Source organism: Phalangium opilio, unplaced genomic scaffold, assembly GCF_054372755.1.
Source record: "Phalangium opilio isolate 3A_F unplaced genomic scaffold, DU_Popi_V2 ptg000089l_1, whole genome shotgun sequence".
NCBI classification, from domain to species: Eukaryota; Metazoa; Arthropoda; class Arachnida; order Opiliones; family Phalangiidae; genus Phalangium; species Phalangium opilio.
Window position 1 is genome coordinate 5,576,295 of NW_028324194.1, and position 14,838 is coordinate 5,591,132.

Consider the following 14,838-nt stretch of genomic DNA (forward strand, 5'->3'; position numbering starts at 1 on the left):
TTAATTATTTAAGAAAAACGTCTTAAGTGGATAAATAGCCCTCGTCTCGACTCGAAGAGTTTTATTTTTGTTTCGCAACTTCTTAGCTTTATATTAATCGAAAACATTCTTGGTTTAATGCCGACATCTAGGTAGAGCTAGGTTGAAATTCGGAGGACTTGAAAATGTAGGGAAATACGTAACTAAATTTCTCAACTTGTTTCATTATCCTTGCATTTAGAGCCACACCCTATCGATTTATTTGTTGATAACACAAAAGCAATAGCATTAAATTGGAATAAACACAAAAAAATACTTTTAACCTCTCCGAGTGACGTATGTCACAGAAGCACAAATATTTCGCTTCTTACTACCGTATCTTAGCGCACAAAAAATATAACAAAGAAAAACCAATTTTCTAAAAATTAAAATAATGTCTATGGTTAATTAAAGATAAGACTTTTTGGTTAAAAACGCCTTTCACGGGTCACCGGAATAGAGCTAGATGACTCATGCCTGTATACTTCACCTAAGTAATGTCACTAGTTTGACAAGAAGCCCAGCTACGAAAAAAAATCCAATGTTATGCATTTGCAAGACAAAAACCTATCGACTAAACTAAGGGAAAAGATTTTTTCGATGTGTGTTTAATAATAGCATAAGTTCATAAGATACGTTCCATAAGTTTATCGCTGGTTACTGAGAGCTTGTCATGAAGGGACTTAGGTGTAGTGACACAGATTCTCGGGAAGCGACGCCTGGTGCGGCGCTGTCAAAGGCTTAGTACAGATTAATAGCGAGATGGACTGCAATTTATCCGAGTGTAGTCAATTCTCACTTGAACTAGCTCTCAGTAAGTCTCTAGCTTTACGAATAATAGGTCCTTACTGACTGATTGACTGACAGACTGACTGATTGACTGACAGACTGACTGATAATCAACGCCCAACCCGACCGCTTACCCTAGAAGGCTGAAAATTTGCAGAAACGTTACACATAAATAGTAGGCGCGTACTAAGAAAGATTTTTTAAATACGCCGCCATCTTAATAAATGGCGCCCAGAAATGTAAAACCTCTTCTCGATGCAACAAAGTCCGCGCGTTTCAACCGATCTCACAAATATTTACTATACTGGTTTCCTTTAACCTATAGACGGCCTGAATGGTATTTTGGGTTCGATTTGTTGCCACCTTTTTAAATGGCGGCCAGAAATTTAAAACCCTTCTTTATGGAATAATGTCCGCGTGAAAAGCAATAAAAAATGTCTTGACGAGCTGACGGGCAACGCCGAGTGCCTTCGCTCCTTGGGTGTTACAAAAATATTAGTCATCAGTAATGTCTACCCATTCTTTATATCATTTTGATGGAAGTTCTAATTACACGCGAGCGACGCCGCGGGTAACAGCTAGTATATTATATATTTCTGCTAGCAAGAAGATCCTCGAGCCCCAAAAATAACACTACTAAACCTGGGAAAAGAAATTCAATATGTATCAGAACACTCTTTAATAACATAAGTATTAGGCGATGTATAATGTTTTAGAGTTAAGACAAATTCAAGAAAATTTGTCTCAGTTCTTCACCAATCAGGAAGCAATGGGCAATGGATCTTGTAATACGTTTAAAACCAAAATTATATACGAAAAAAAAACCAAAGTTTTTCATTCAATACCATAGTTATAATAAAACATTTTCAGTTGGTACTTTTTATTATGTTTAGTTAGCTCTTCTATGAGGCAGAGTTTTAAGTAGAAGTCAACTTTACTTAGCTTAAACGTTTCTAAAACTTATTATATACCTAAGTTGTAATTTTTAATTCCTGTTTGGCGTGATTTTACGAAATAAAATTTTAATTTAAGAAATAATCTTAATGTGTCAATAATGGATATAGCTGGAATGAATTCTCGAAAAGTGTTATAAACTATTTTAAGAAAAATGGCCTTTCCGTGGAACACAATTTCAAGACCTTAAAGACTAAGTGATCTTCATTCTTAAGGTTAAGATCTCGTAACATTAAAAACACTCCAGTTCGTAAGTAACTGAGTTGGCACACTAAAAGCTCATTTCACGCAAGGCTATTTCATTGCTATGATTGGGAAAGCAACTAGCGAAAAGTTAAAAACGGATACTTAAAGGAAAGGTTCAGGTAACATAATATTATACCTTAAACAGCGACCTTTTCTAAATATAAAAGGAACGAAAACATTTTCTCTTACTACAAAATAATTAGCATTTAATTAGTCTTAAAAACTTGGACTTCTACGCCACCCGCCATTGGTTTACCTTTCTCAGCCTGTGAGAATTCAACCAATCTCTTAAGAGTAAGTAAGGCCCCCAGCTCGGTGCAGCGCCTAAACAAATGTTCTCTGAATGGTTCCATTTATCAGACGTCACTAAACCAATGGCGAATGGCGCAGTAGTCCTCGTTTTTAACTTTAACTAAATACTAATTATTTTGTAAGATGAGATTTTATTTTTTGTCTTAATATGTTTCCTTTTATATTTAGAAAAAGGCCGTTCTTTTAAGGTATAAAATTATGTTACCTGAAATTTTCGTTTAAGTGGTACTAGTAATTTAATTTCAAGAAATGAACTTAATTATACCTAATAAATAATGGGAATTCAAGATAGATTGAAATGTATTTGCGAGAAATATTTAAAAACAATTTTAAGAAAGTTGGCCTTTCCTTTGAAACCCATTTCAAGTCATTAACGTCTAAGTGATTTTTGTTGTTAAGGCTAAGATCCCGTAGCATTGAAATGTACTCCAGTTCAAAGGTAAGTGAGTTGGCACACTAAAAGCTCATTTCACGCAATACTATTCCATTTGCTATGGTTGGGATAGAAACTAGCGAAAAAAGGCTTTAAAGAATTACATTTTTTAAACGAAATGCGTGTTAACCTTATTTTTCTTTTATCCGGGCTGGGCTTCGGCCGTAGCAATCGCAAAGGCGTTGTGATTGGTCCAATTATATCACCTGCCGAATAAGGCTGAATAACACAAAATAGGAAAATATCTCAACACTATTTCCCGGGAAGAACGAAAGGCTTTCGTTTTGCTAAGCCCCAGGAGGTTGGGACGTCAATAACGACTTTTCCAAAAAAAATTGTAAAACAAGTTCGGAAACTAAAATAAACCTCTCCGAGTCGAGGCGCGATTAAGAGGTTTTTCTTAAATAATTAAATAAATATAATTGATATTAATTTAGTCGTCAGTAATCTACATTAATTTTGGTTAAGTCGTTTTAAGAAACTTTATTCCTATATCATTTTAAACATTACTATTATTGACGTTTGAATTCAAGCGTTTGCCTCTTTAATAATTTTTGGAAATTTAGGGCATATAAGGCGATTGATTCACTATAAATGATAAGATTACTCGCAATTACGCGGAAGCCCTGCCATTGGGAGACTGGACGTTTCTCATAACCCTAGCCAATCGCCGCATAAGTCTTAACCCTATCGATGGTAATGGAGTAGAAGCCAGTATTGCTTTCTGCGAACATGCTTGGTCCGATTCACCAACTGCGAACGCGGTGACAGACACGTCCAGTGTAATGCCTCTCCGTGACATCATCGTCACTCGTATAAGCAAAAATCGAACGGTCCGCCGACCCTTTAAAGGGAGGGTCAAAAAGGAAATCAAATGCTTTTATATCGCTTATTTTTCATCCTTCCATTAAAGGTGAATTAATCGATCAATAATGGCTTTCCTGCAACGAGCGTCTATATTTCATAAACGTGACCACTCGAGGCATAGTGCTTGTTATTATTGCGATATCGAGATTGGACTTTTTTTTATTTAAAATGACCATAAAATTTGGGTGACTGCACGAGAAATTTTAACGTTGACTCAGAGGCGTGGAACGTTTTTCGGATTGGACGTGGGGAATTTTAAGAACATGAGAATTTCTCAAGATTTTAAACGCTTAATGTGAATTACACAGGTTCAGTTTTAACTCTTCGTGCCCATTCACCAGGGATTTAATTAGATTTGTTTCTAGAAAGGCCTATTCAAGTGATTTGGTGCTCTTGAAATTTTTCACGTATTTTAGATGAAGATAGCGTTAAAATTATTCTAATTATTCGTTACGGAAATTATACGGATAGTTTCAAGAAAATGAATTTTTCCGGACCACTGCCTCGTTTCTGCATGACAGAAGTAAGCTAAATTTATTATTGCACTCGTTAAACAGTACACGGAATTTATGTAAATTTTTTATATTGTGTGAAAAATATATAACTTAACACTTGACCATTTTGGTACAAATAACCAAAATTTAACCTAACCTAACCCTTGACCATTTTGGTTCAAATAACCAAAATTTAAACTAACCTAACCCTTGACCATTTTGGTTCAAATAACCAAAATTTAAACTAACCTAACCCTTGACCATTTTGGTACAAATAACCGGAATTTAACCTGACCTAACCCTTGATCATTTTGGTTCAAATAACCAGAATATTATATAAACTAACCTAGCCTGACCTAACCTTTGACCATTTTGGTTCAAATAACCAGAATATAAACTAACCTGACCTAACCCTTGACCATTTTGTTTCTAATAACCCGAATATAAACTAACCTAGCCTGACCTATCCCTTGACCATTTTGGTTCAAATAACCAGAATTTAACCTAACCTAAGAATATTGTTGTAAAAATTACCTAAATTTAACCTAAGCTAAGAATATTGTGGTACAAATTACCAAATTTAACCTGACTTAATATTATTGGCATTCGAATAGGCCTAATCAAGCCTAACCTAAGACAATTTTGGTACAATAACCAAATTTAACCGATCTAATACCATTGAAGTTCAAATAGCCAAACCTCACCTGACGGTCCTGACCTAATACTATTGAAGTTCAAATAACCAAACCTCACCTGACGGTCCTGACCTAATACTATTGAAGTTCAAATAACCAAACCTCACCAGACCTGATACAATTGAAGTTCAAATAACCAAACCTCACCAGACCTGATACAATTGAAGTTCAAATAACCAAACCTCACCAGACCTGATACAATTGAAGTTCAAATAACCAAACCTCACACTCTAAGAAATAGAGGTGTAAGTCTACACCTTTTTAACTCTTTTTGATGGTGCTAAATTCAACACCATTTCCAGTGTTGGTTTACAACCCAAAGGGTGTTAAATTACACACTCTAAGGTGTTCTTTAACACCTTTAAAATAAGTTTATATGGAACGAAATTTGACACCGTTTCAGTTGTTCCTTTACACCCCTGAAAGGATTTAATAACACTTTTAAGCAATGGGTGTCAAAGATAAGAGTGTCGCATAAAACCTTTAAGAGTGTCGCATAAAACCTTTAAGAGTGTCGCATAAAACCTTTAAGAGTGTCGCATAACACCTTTAAGAGTGTCGCATAACACCTTTAAGAGTGTCGCATAACACCTTTAAGAGTGTCGCATAACACCTTTAAGAGTGTCCCATGAAACCTTTAAAGAGTGTCGCAAAACACCTTTAAGAGTGTCGCAAAACATCTTAAAGAGTGTCGCTAAACACCTTTAAGAGTGTCGCTAAACACCTTTAAGAGTGTCGCAAAACACCTTTAAGAGTGTCGCAAAACACCTATAAGAGTGTCGCAAAACATCTTTAAGAGTGTCGCTTAACACCTTTAAGAGTGTCGCATAACACCTTTAAGAGTGTCGCATAACACCTTTAAGAGTGTCGCATAACACCTTTAAGAGTGTCGCATAACACCTTTAAGAGTGTCCCATGAAACCTTTAAAGAGTGTCGCAAAACACCTTTAAGAGTGTCGCAAAACATCTTAAAGAGTGTCGCTAAACACCTTTAAGAGTGTCGCTAAACACCTTTAAGAGTGTCGCAAAACACCTATAAGAGTGTCGCAAAACATCTTTAAGAGTGTCGCTTAACACCTTTAAGAGTTCGCTTAACACCTTTAAGAGTGTCGCATAACACCTTTAAGAGTGTCGCATAACACCTTTAAGAGTGTCGCATAACACCTTTAAGAGTGTCGCATAACACCTTTAAGAGTGTCGCATAACACCTTTAAGAGTGTCGCTTAACACCTTTAAGAGTGTCGCTTAACACCTTTAAGAGTGTCGCTTAACACCTTTAAGAGTGTCGCTTAACACCTTTCAGAGTGTCGCTTAACACCTTTCAGAGTGTCGCTTAACACCTTTCAGAGTGTCGCTTAACACCCTTAAGCATTAAGTCAGCCATTTGATCATCTTAAAATGCAGTGTAAAATTGCATGGAAAAATCGGTAAATTTTCCCGTATTAAACCTTCTGAAAAAAGGCAGACAGTTTGCGATTTGCACAAATGCAATGGAAATTAAATTGGTTTTTGAGGCCATAATATTCAGGCAGTAGATTTAGACGTTCTTCTTAAATTTAATAATCTCTTTTCACTAAGAGTTTTTCGAGAACCAGAAACGCGTTTAATCTAATTTACTCTACAACATTTACAAAAGCAAAACCCTTTTTGTACTCTAATTTTTCTCAAAATGATGATAAAACATGTCAAAAAAGCAAGTGCCCCACAAGTTGGCCTGTCAACACTAGACTAGAGGTCTGAAAATGGTCTCTACATGGTTTAAACTTAAACATCATACCAGTAGTAGTTTAAATTTAGGTGTATTATGGTTTATTTTTTTACAAAGGAAACGTGCTATAGAGAAAAATCTATCCCGTTTACCAGTCCCTTTAGAGATCCAGAGTTCATGACGCTACTATTGATATTACTTCAATCCTAATTTTTTTAAGAAAAAAATACTAGCGTTGTGGTTTTAAAACCTAGAACCATCAGAGAACATTTGATTATTGCCATAAGAGAAGCAAACACAACAGGGCAGGGCTGCCATCGGAGGTGGTTTCCCTCACATCAAGAAGCACCGTTAGAGGCAGAGGGAGTTGGCCAGCCTTCCGCGTGTAGTGACCGGGGCTTCGTCTGGTGTTGCCTAATGCCAATATTAATGAACAAAGTCTATATTTATTCAAAACCAAGGAAATGAATATAAAAATCATCAAAAGCTGAACTAAATATAGATGGCGCAACAAAGAAGGTTAATTTAATTTTAAGTGTACACGGCGCCCACACTCTTCCTAAAAGGCTCAAAGTGCTGGGCTTCGGTCGAATAAAAATTTTTTAGAAAACCCTAATAATAACAAAATTTATTCTGATCTAAAATTGCTTGCTTCTGCTGATATAAATTTGAAATACAAACAAAACTTTCATTAAAAATCCATTAAAATCTCAACAATTTACTGTAAATTGTTTATTTCCCCCGATTTAAATATAAGTTTATCCTTTTAAGCATCATTTTGCAATAATATCAAAGGATATGTTATTGATTATGGCTTATTTCACCTTTCTTTTATATTAAGATAAGCTAGCAAATCGTTAAACAAGGTATCTCTTTACTACTCTATTATTATCGGAGATATATTAGCATTATACACACTCAGTAAGTGCCGTCTTTTGACGCTATTTCGTACTTTGGTAAAGCCGAACTAGGCGCGGGAGTTCGGTTAAATGGTACGTCCCAAGGTTGGTTTCCATTGTAATTTCTGTTAAAGGGTAGGGAAAAAACACGACCATCAGAGAAATATTTTCATTATTGGTAACTCTTTAACGTTAAACAACCAGAAAACCTGACCTTGTAACTTCGCCAACATTATTAATTCAGGCCTATTTCGACAATTTTTTTCGGTACCCTTTAATTCGCCGAATGCGTCCGCAAGGGGCACGCTTTAGAATCTAAATTTCCCGCGAAATTTGAAACGCAGCAAAACTTGGCGTGAATATCCATATAGTAGACGATGGTCATTCTTTTTTTAAAGGGCTGAGGGATGAGATTAGATAATAGAACATCAAGAATTATTAGATTTTTAGGGATGGAATCGTTGTAACTTCTAAATATAAAATAAGGAATTTAAGAATGAAAAAACCCTTTCTATTCGTTTAATTTTTCTAGTAAGTTTTTTATTTTATCTCATTAAGAGTGTCGCCTAACACTATTAGGAGTTTCGCCTAACACTATTAGGAGTGTCGCCTAACACTATTAGGAGTGTCGCCCAACTCTATTAAGAGTGTCGCCTAACACTATTAAGAGTGTCGCCTAACACTATTAAGAGTGTCGCCTAACACTATTAAGAGTGTCGCCTAACACTATTAAGAGTGTCGCCTAACACTATTAAGAGTGTCGCCTAACACTATTAAGAGTGTCGCCAAACACTATTAAGAGTGTCGCCAAACACTATTAAGAGTGTCGCCTAGCACTATTAAGAGTGTCGCCTAACACTATTAGGAGTGTCGCCAAACACTATTAAAAGTGTCGCCTAACACTATTGGGAGTGTCGCCTAACACTATTAGGAGTGTCGCCTAACACTATTAGGAGTGTCGCCTAACACTATTAAGAGTGTCGCCTAACACTATTAAGAGTGTCGCCTAGCACTATTAGGAGTGTCGCCTAACACCGTTAAGAGTGTCACCTAACACTATTAAGAGTGTCGCCTAGCACTATTAAGATTCTCGCCTAACACCGTTAAGAGTGTCGCCTAACACCTGTAAGAGTGTCGCTTAACACGTTTAGCAGTGTTTTATAATGGCACAATACCGCCTGATTACCAATTTCTTAGTTATTTTATTTAAAGGAAAAATATGTTCTTTCATGAATATCATCTTTAAATAAATGTTTAACAAATAATTTTTTACTCTAATATTCAAACATTAATGGAAATAAAAGACCTTATTTAAGAAACCAGCCATATTATAAATTTCCATGTTTAATTTCAAAGGGTGTTTTTAAAATGTTACTTTACACTGTATTTACACCTTAAATTGGCCACAAAAACTCAAGGTAATAAAAACTCTCTTTTGGGTGTTTTTACGGTGTAAAAAAAAAGAGTATTCTAAATTTACACCCTTTTAACACATTTTTAACACTTCGATTTCTTAGAGTGCACCAGACCTGATACAATTGAAGTTCAAATAACCAACCCTTACCTGACCTGATACAATTGAAGTTCAAATAACCAAACCTCATCTGACCTGATACTATAGATGTTCAAGTAACCAAACCTGCATGCACCATCATAAACGACTATAGTTTTTCACTTCTCACTTACTACTCTTTTGGGAACTGCTGTAACGGTACACCCGCGTTTACGAGAACCGCTGAATAGGGAACTGCTGTAACGGTACACCCGCGTTTACGAGAACCGCTGTATAGGGAACTGCCATAACTGGTTATCTGCGTTTTCGGGAAACCGCGCTATTTGGGGAACCGCGGTTATGAGGACCGCTATTATTAAAACATGAGGGCTTCGCATTTCTTTGCATCTCTAGGATTGAACTTTTTCTTATTAGATTCCATTTTGGTCGGTCTTGTCTTTCAACCGACGCTTCAATGTAGATGGCCTTCTAGGACCCTTTATCAATGCCATCATGGATAGAATTGGATTTTCGTAAATTAATGAATATTTACTTTTTCGCACAATTGTTTGCTCTAATTTACACTATTTTATTTTGTGTTTGAAACAAAGTACCGTGAAGGAGGAGGATATTTTAAAAACGGATGCGTATGCTGACTTTGGACGAATTGTCAGTCCAGATTATGCCACCGGACTAATAGGCTTTTTCTTTAGAAATGTAAGAAAACCATAAATGTTTGTCTATTTTTCATGATTACTTCAAATATAAGGAGTTCCCAGCAGTCCCCAAAATAGCAACCGCGACTCCATAAATACAAGGGCGATGTTCAAAACTGCTGTTTTAGAAATATAGCGGCTGCTGTTTTGGAAAATAGCACTTTTTAGCTTGAGTTTTGAACAATTCTTAACCCTACAGTTTGCCTTACGCTAATCTAACCTAACTTCATCTAAGACTTTTGATACAAGTAACCAAGTTGAACCAGACTTAATTCGCTTAATTAAATCAGGAGTTCAAAATAAACCCCCTTCGGGGGGGAGTACGAAACTGGCCATAGAACTAATGGTAAAAATCGGGAACAACAAGATTCTGTCGTTGCGCATAGAAAGGATTAGCCTGTTTATGGACATTCAACCTTACAGTATATAGTAGTGGTATCTATGCTCCTTGGTTTTCGTTCCACAACTTCCGTTGGCTGGGATCTCCGTCGAAAAGAAAAATGGCGATATGGTGGACGTAGAAACACGTTGCAATTCTTATATTAAAGATACTGTGAATAAATTTGTGCAAACCGTTTTAATTTAACCACGGAATTCTCACTCACACATATCACAACAAAAAACATCATTGACGATCGTTAAAATGTTTTGTAGAAAACTAGAAACCCCGACTAAAAGCCAACTTCTTAGCCAAGGCTTAATTTACACCGTTCCGACAGAAGCAGACGAGAGCCATTTTCGCTCTCAAATTCACAAGATAAAAATTGTGCTAAACCGAAAGTGTGTAAGTTAATGCGCGTGGGCGCTGAAAAATGGGGTAACTATTTCTTTGGGAGTTAAGCGGTGTATGAATCCGCTGAGCTTTACGGCGAAACTTTGTTGTTACGGGCAAAATTCAAATAACTAAACCTACACCATCGTAAACGATAATCGTTTTTCACTTCTCGGTTTTACTGCTTTATGGGAACTGCTGTAACGTCACGCCGCGTTTACGAGAACAGCTGTAACGGGTAAACAGCGTTTTCGAGAAACTGCTATTTGGGGAACCGCGGTTATTAGGACGGCTATTATGGGATCGGCTCATACGGGAACTACTTATACGAGGGCTTTCCCTAAAGGATTTTTGTCAAAAATTGTTTCAAAACGTTAATTCCATAGTGGAACCGAACAAAATGTTAACATGATTCTAGTATATCAAAGCTCAATATTCATGCTAAGCAATGGCAGTTTAATATCTTCCATTACCACTCATTGTAGGTATCCAATATTAGAAACACTACGCGAAAAAGAACAATAGCTAGACTTTATCAGGATTCATTGTTTTGAGCATCAAAGAGCTTTTTAAAAGATTTGAAACGTATGGTCGCAGTAATAATTTGATCGCCCGTCTAAATAACAATAATTTTAGACGACACTATTAGGCCATGTGTAGAGATCGACATCAGAGACCAGATTTATTGTGACTTCCGGAAATTGTCAATGATCCCGATTTGAGCGATAGCTTAACATAAGTTATTAAGATATGTTCCATACGTTTGTCACTGGTTACTGTGAGCTTGAAATGAAGTGACGTAAGTGAAACGTCATAGATTCTCGTAAAGCGACGCCTGGTGAGTCACTGTCAAAGGCTTAGTGCAGCCTAAATAAGAAGAGGGACTGCAAAACCGCGCGTAGTCAATTCACGCTTTCGAACTAGCTCGAGCTGTAAGACTCTAGCATTACAAAAACTAGTTAGTGTCATACTTATGGAACATATCTTATAAGCATATGGCTTAGTAAAATACTACTGGTTGGTTTGAGCTATGATTTGCTTATCATGATTATGGGAAATATTATGCGAGGATAATCCACCTTAAATGGTGGAAATAATAAGAAATTTTGTTGTTGAAACAGGAATGCGATATCTCCCTAACGCAAGATGAAGTGCGTTATGAAGCCCTACCATTTGTTGATTACACACCAATAATCATGCAAAGTGATATCAAGATCGTTTCATCACAACCAACAAATCATTTTTCCAACGCTTATAAATTACTTGACATTTTTGACTCAAAGGTAAATATGTTTACCATAGAGTAGAAATCGTTTCTTGATCAGGGTTTGAAAAAACCTGACCAGCCGGGTTTTATTTGGATTTTGGGTTTTTCATCTTTAGCAGGTGATTTCATTGTAGAAATTGTAATTTAAAAGTCACTGCTTATTTAAAAAAAAAAGTCAAAATGTTTCATAAAAAATAAAAATAAATTATTAAATAATATTTTTGAAGTTGAAACAACAAATATCTTAAACTATCTTTAAAATGAAATTATTCTAGCATTGAAATTCATTAAAATTGAATATCTTAGTGGTGGGTTTTATTAAGTGGGTTTTTAAGGTGGATAAAATCAAATAAAACCCGTTGTTTTTAGTTTTTTTTTTATATATAATTTTAAGGCTGGTATTGATTAAAATGAAGTTTCTTGTTCTTGTGTAGGTCTGGATGTGTTTGGTTATTTTTATGTTGATCATTTCGCTTGTACTTTCGAAATCAAGACCCTTCAAATTCAACGCTTTCGATTACTTCTTAAACTTACTCGGAATCATATTGCTACAAGGTTTGAGTGTGCCCATTAATTTATTAAGTTTAACTGTTCAAGGCTGTCCCTATTTTTAAGATGTAAATTAATTTCATTTAAAGCGTAATTTTTGTTTTCCGTCAATTTGCAAAAAAAATATATTTTTGGAGACCAAACCGTGTAATTTTCACACCGTTAAAAATTTACCATCACTCGTACATACGTAAAAGTTCATAAGATATGTTCCATACGTTTGTCACTGGTTACAAACTGGAGCCTGTCATGAAGTGACGTAGGTCATAGATTCCCGCAAAGCGACGCCTGGTGGGGCACAGTCAAAGGCTCATAGTAATGCAGACTTAATAGGAAGATGGAATGCAACACCGAGTTTAGTCAATCCTCGCTCAACCATATGTCTCTAGTATTACGAGGTACAGGTAGTGTCATGCTTATGGAACATATCTTATGCACGCATATGGTATAACTGGAACTATTTCACCATCAAAAGTTAATTCATGGTATTTGTATTTGCTGTGTGCGCGTAGAAAATAGCGTGAGAGTTGAGGAAGCGTTCCCTCGAGTATTCTGGTCTTTATGGATATTGGGATTCTTTTGCATCTCATCATTCTTTTCTTCGATTCTTTTATCCGCTTTGGCTTTACCCGAATCTCTTCAATACTTCGACATGTTGCCCGATTTGCTAAAAGTTCCTAACACGATAATAAGAATACCGGCCGAAACAAGCCTTCACTACTATTTTATGGTAATTATAGAGCAAATAGCAGACAAAACTTCAAAATATTAGTAAATTTACTTAATGGAAAAATTCGGATAACATTATACCTTAAAAGAACGGACTTTTTCTTAATATACCTAAAAGGAAAAATATAAAATAAAAATAAAATAAATGATCTCTTATGACAAAATAACTAGTTTTTAAGTAGTCTTAAAACATGGACTACTGCCCCATCCGCTATTGATTTAGTGGCGTCTGTCTGCTAAATCGAAACACTTACCCCTACGGGATTGGATGAATTCTCACAGGCTGAGAGAGGTAAAGGTAAAGTATGGAATCTGATTTTCCTTTTATATTTAACAAAAGGCCGTTCTTTTAAGGTATAATGTTATGTTATCTATCATTTTCCTTTGAAAGTTGTTAAATGTAACTTTCTAAATACATCATTGTGCAGGACAGTACAACTGAAATTAAAAGGCAAATCATGAAACAAATTACTCGGCTAAACGGACTTTATACGTTCCTCGAACTGGACATTGAATTGGAGTTTGACGAATTGGTTGCTGGAAGGCGAGTTCTAATCATGGATGAAAACACTATTTACACAGCGTTCCATGCTTTCGAAAAATGTCATAACCGGGATGCCTTAATTCATTTCTCCAAAGATGTCATCATCTCCTCTTTCATAGGACTACCCATGAGAAAAAACCTTAGTTCTCGGGTTTCAGCCAAATGGAGTGCATTGTAATGTTAATTTTTTCCGAAATATCATAATAATCTTTAAATCATGGACCCATGTAATTTTTGAAGCAGGAATAGAGAATTTTAAGCCTTTACTTTAATCCGACTCATAGCCCAGTGTACAGCCCCTCCCTTCAACACGTAACGAAAATTTTAAATTATCCTATTGGCTCACTTAAACTACGTTTTGATGACCTTGCTGACGTGGACGGCTACAATTTCGCAGTTCCTTTTTACCTCTGTCGGTATGACCGGCCTCTTCTTTCATGCCCCCCGTCCCGGGAAAGGGGAACGTGGACTTAGACGCGCGCCCAGATTATTCTGTTCTCCATTCCTGCTTCTAAAATTACATGGATCCCTGCTTTAAATTGCGATATCGCATCGATAATGACACTGAATCTGTTCAGTTTTATCTGCCACTATTAACATGACCGTGACACCAATACAATAAGAGTAGATTTACTTTTTGTCAAGGCTAAATTTCTGAGATTTGAATTTGATTACACATTTTCAATCTTATCCTCAGTTTGGTCATTCGTTTTATTGACAAAGAGTTCAAATTATGTGAGAACAGTTGCGCCTTTCATCAAAAATTGTGTGTCGAACAGTTGCAAAGTAGCATGCGAGGTGCTAGCTATTTCCGAGTACCATTTGCCACACTGTTTGAGAAATTACCTCCTGCACTTATAATACTTTTCATTATTTTGCTATTTCAAATATTCCCGCTAAAATTCAAAATACCCACACATTCTCTTTGGAAAATGGCTTTCTACGAATTTTTGTGAAATTGAAGCATGTTATTAAACTTAGTCAGCTGATCTAAAGTGTCCATAGGCGTTTTGGCCTAGCTGCCATAGTTTGACCAGTGTAGGTGGTCAAAGCTGAACCTTCACTGGAGTGGTTCAGCTTGTCGCCGACACTAAACAGTTTTACTGACTAAATCAGTTGTCGAAAATGAACTGGGAAATGTCTTGCATATGCTTGGATTCCGTCCCAATGGACCGAGTTCAGTTTTTTCTATAAAATATCACGAAATGAATATGGACTAAAAGATATTTTGAACAAATTAAATAACAATAAAGCATATAATTTCATGTCACACTATATTTAAACGTTAATTCCAAAATAAACTGAACTACGCCGCAGTCATTAACGTTGCTGACATTTGTTTATAAGTTCTTCA

General features: G+C 36.0%; 1 protein-coding gene and 1 long non-coding RNA gene across 2 annotated transcripts in view; one reads left to right on the plus strand and one right to left on the minus strand.

Moving 5' to 3' along the window:
• Nucleotides 1-14,838, minus strand: part of LOC149647162 (uncharacterized) — a 319,264-nt gene that overhangs the window by 96,526 nt on the left and 207,900 nt on the right. The window lies entirely within an intron of this gene.
• LOC149647173 (uncharacterized) lies at nt 12,652-13,662 on the plus strand. The gene is made up of 2 exons (XM_089850281.1): nt 12,652-12,941; nt 13,369-13,662. Exons 1-2 carry the CDS (start codon nt 12,864-12,866, stop codon nt 13,660-13,662), a joined length of 372 nt encoding a protein of 123 aa, XP_089706407.1. The 5' UTR covers nt 12,652-12,863.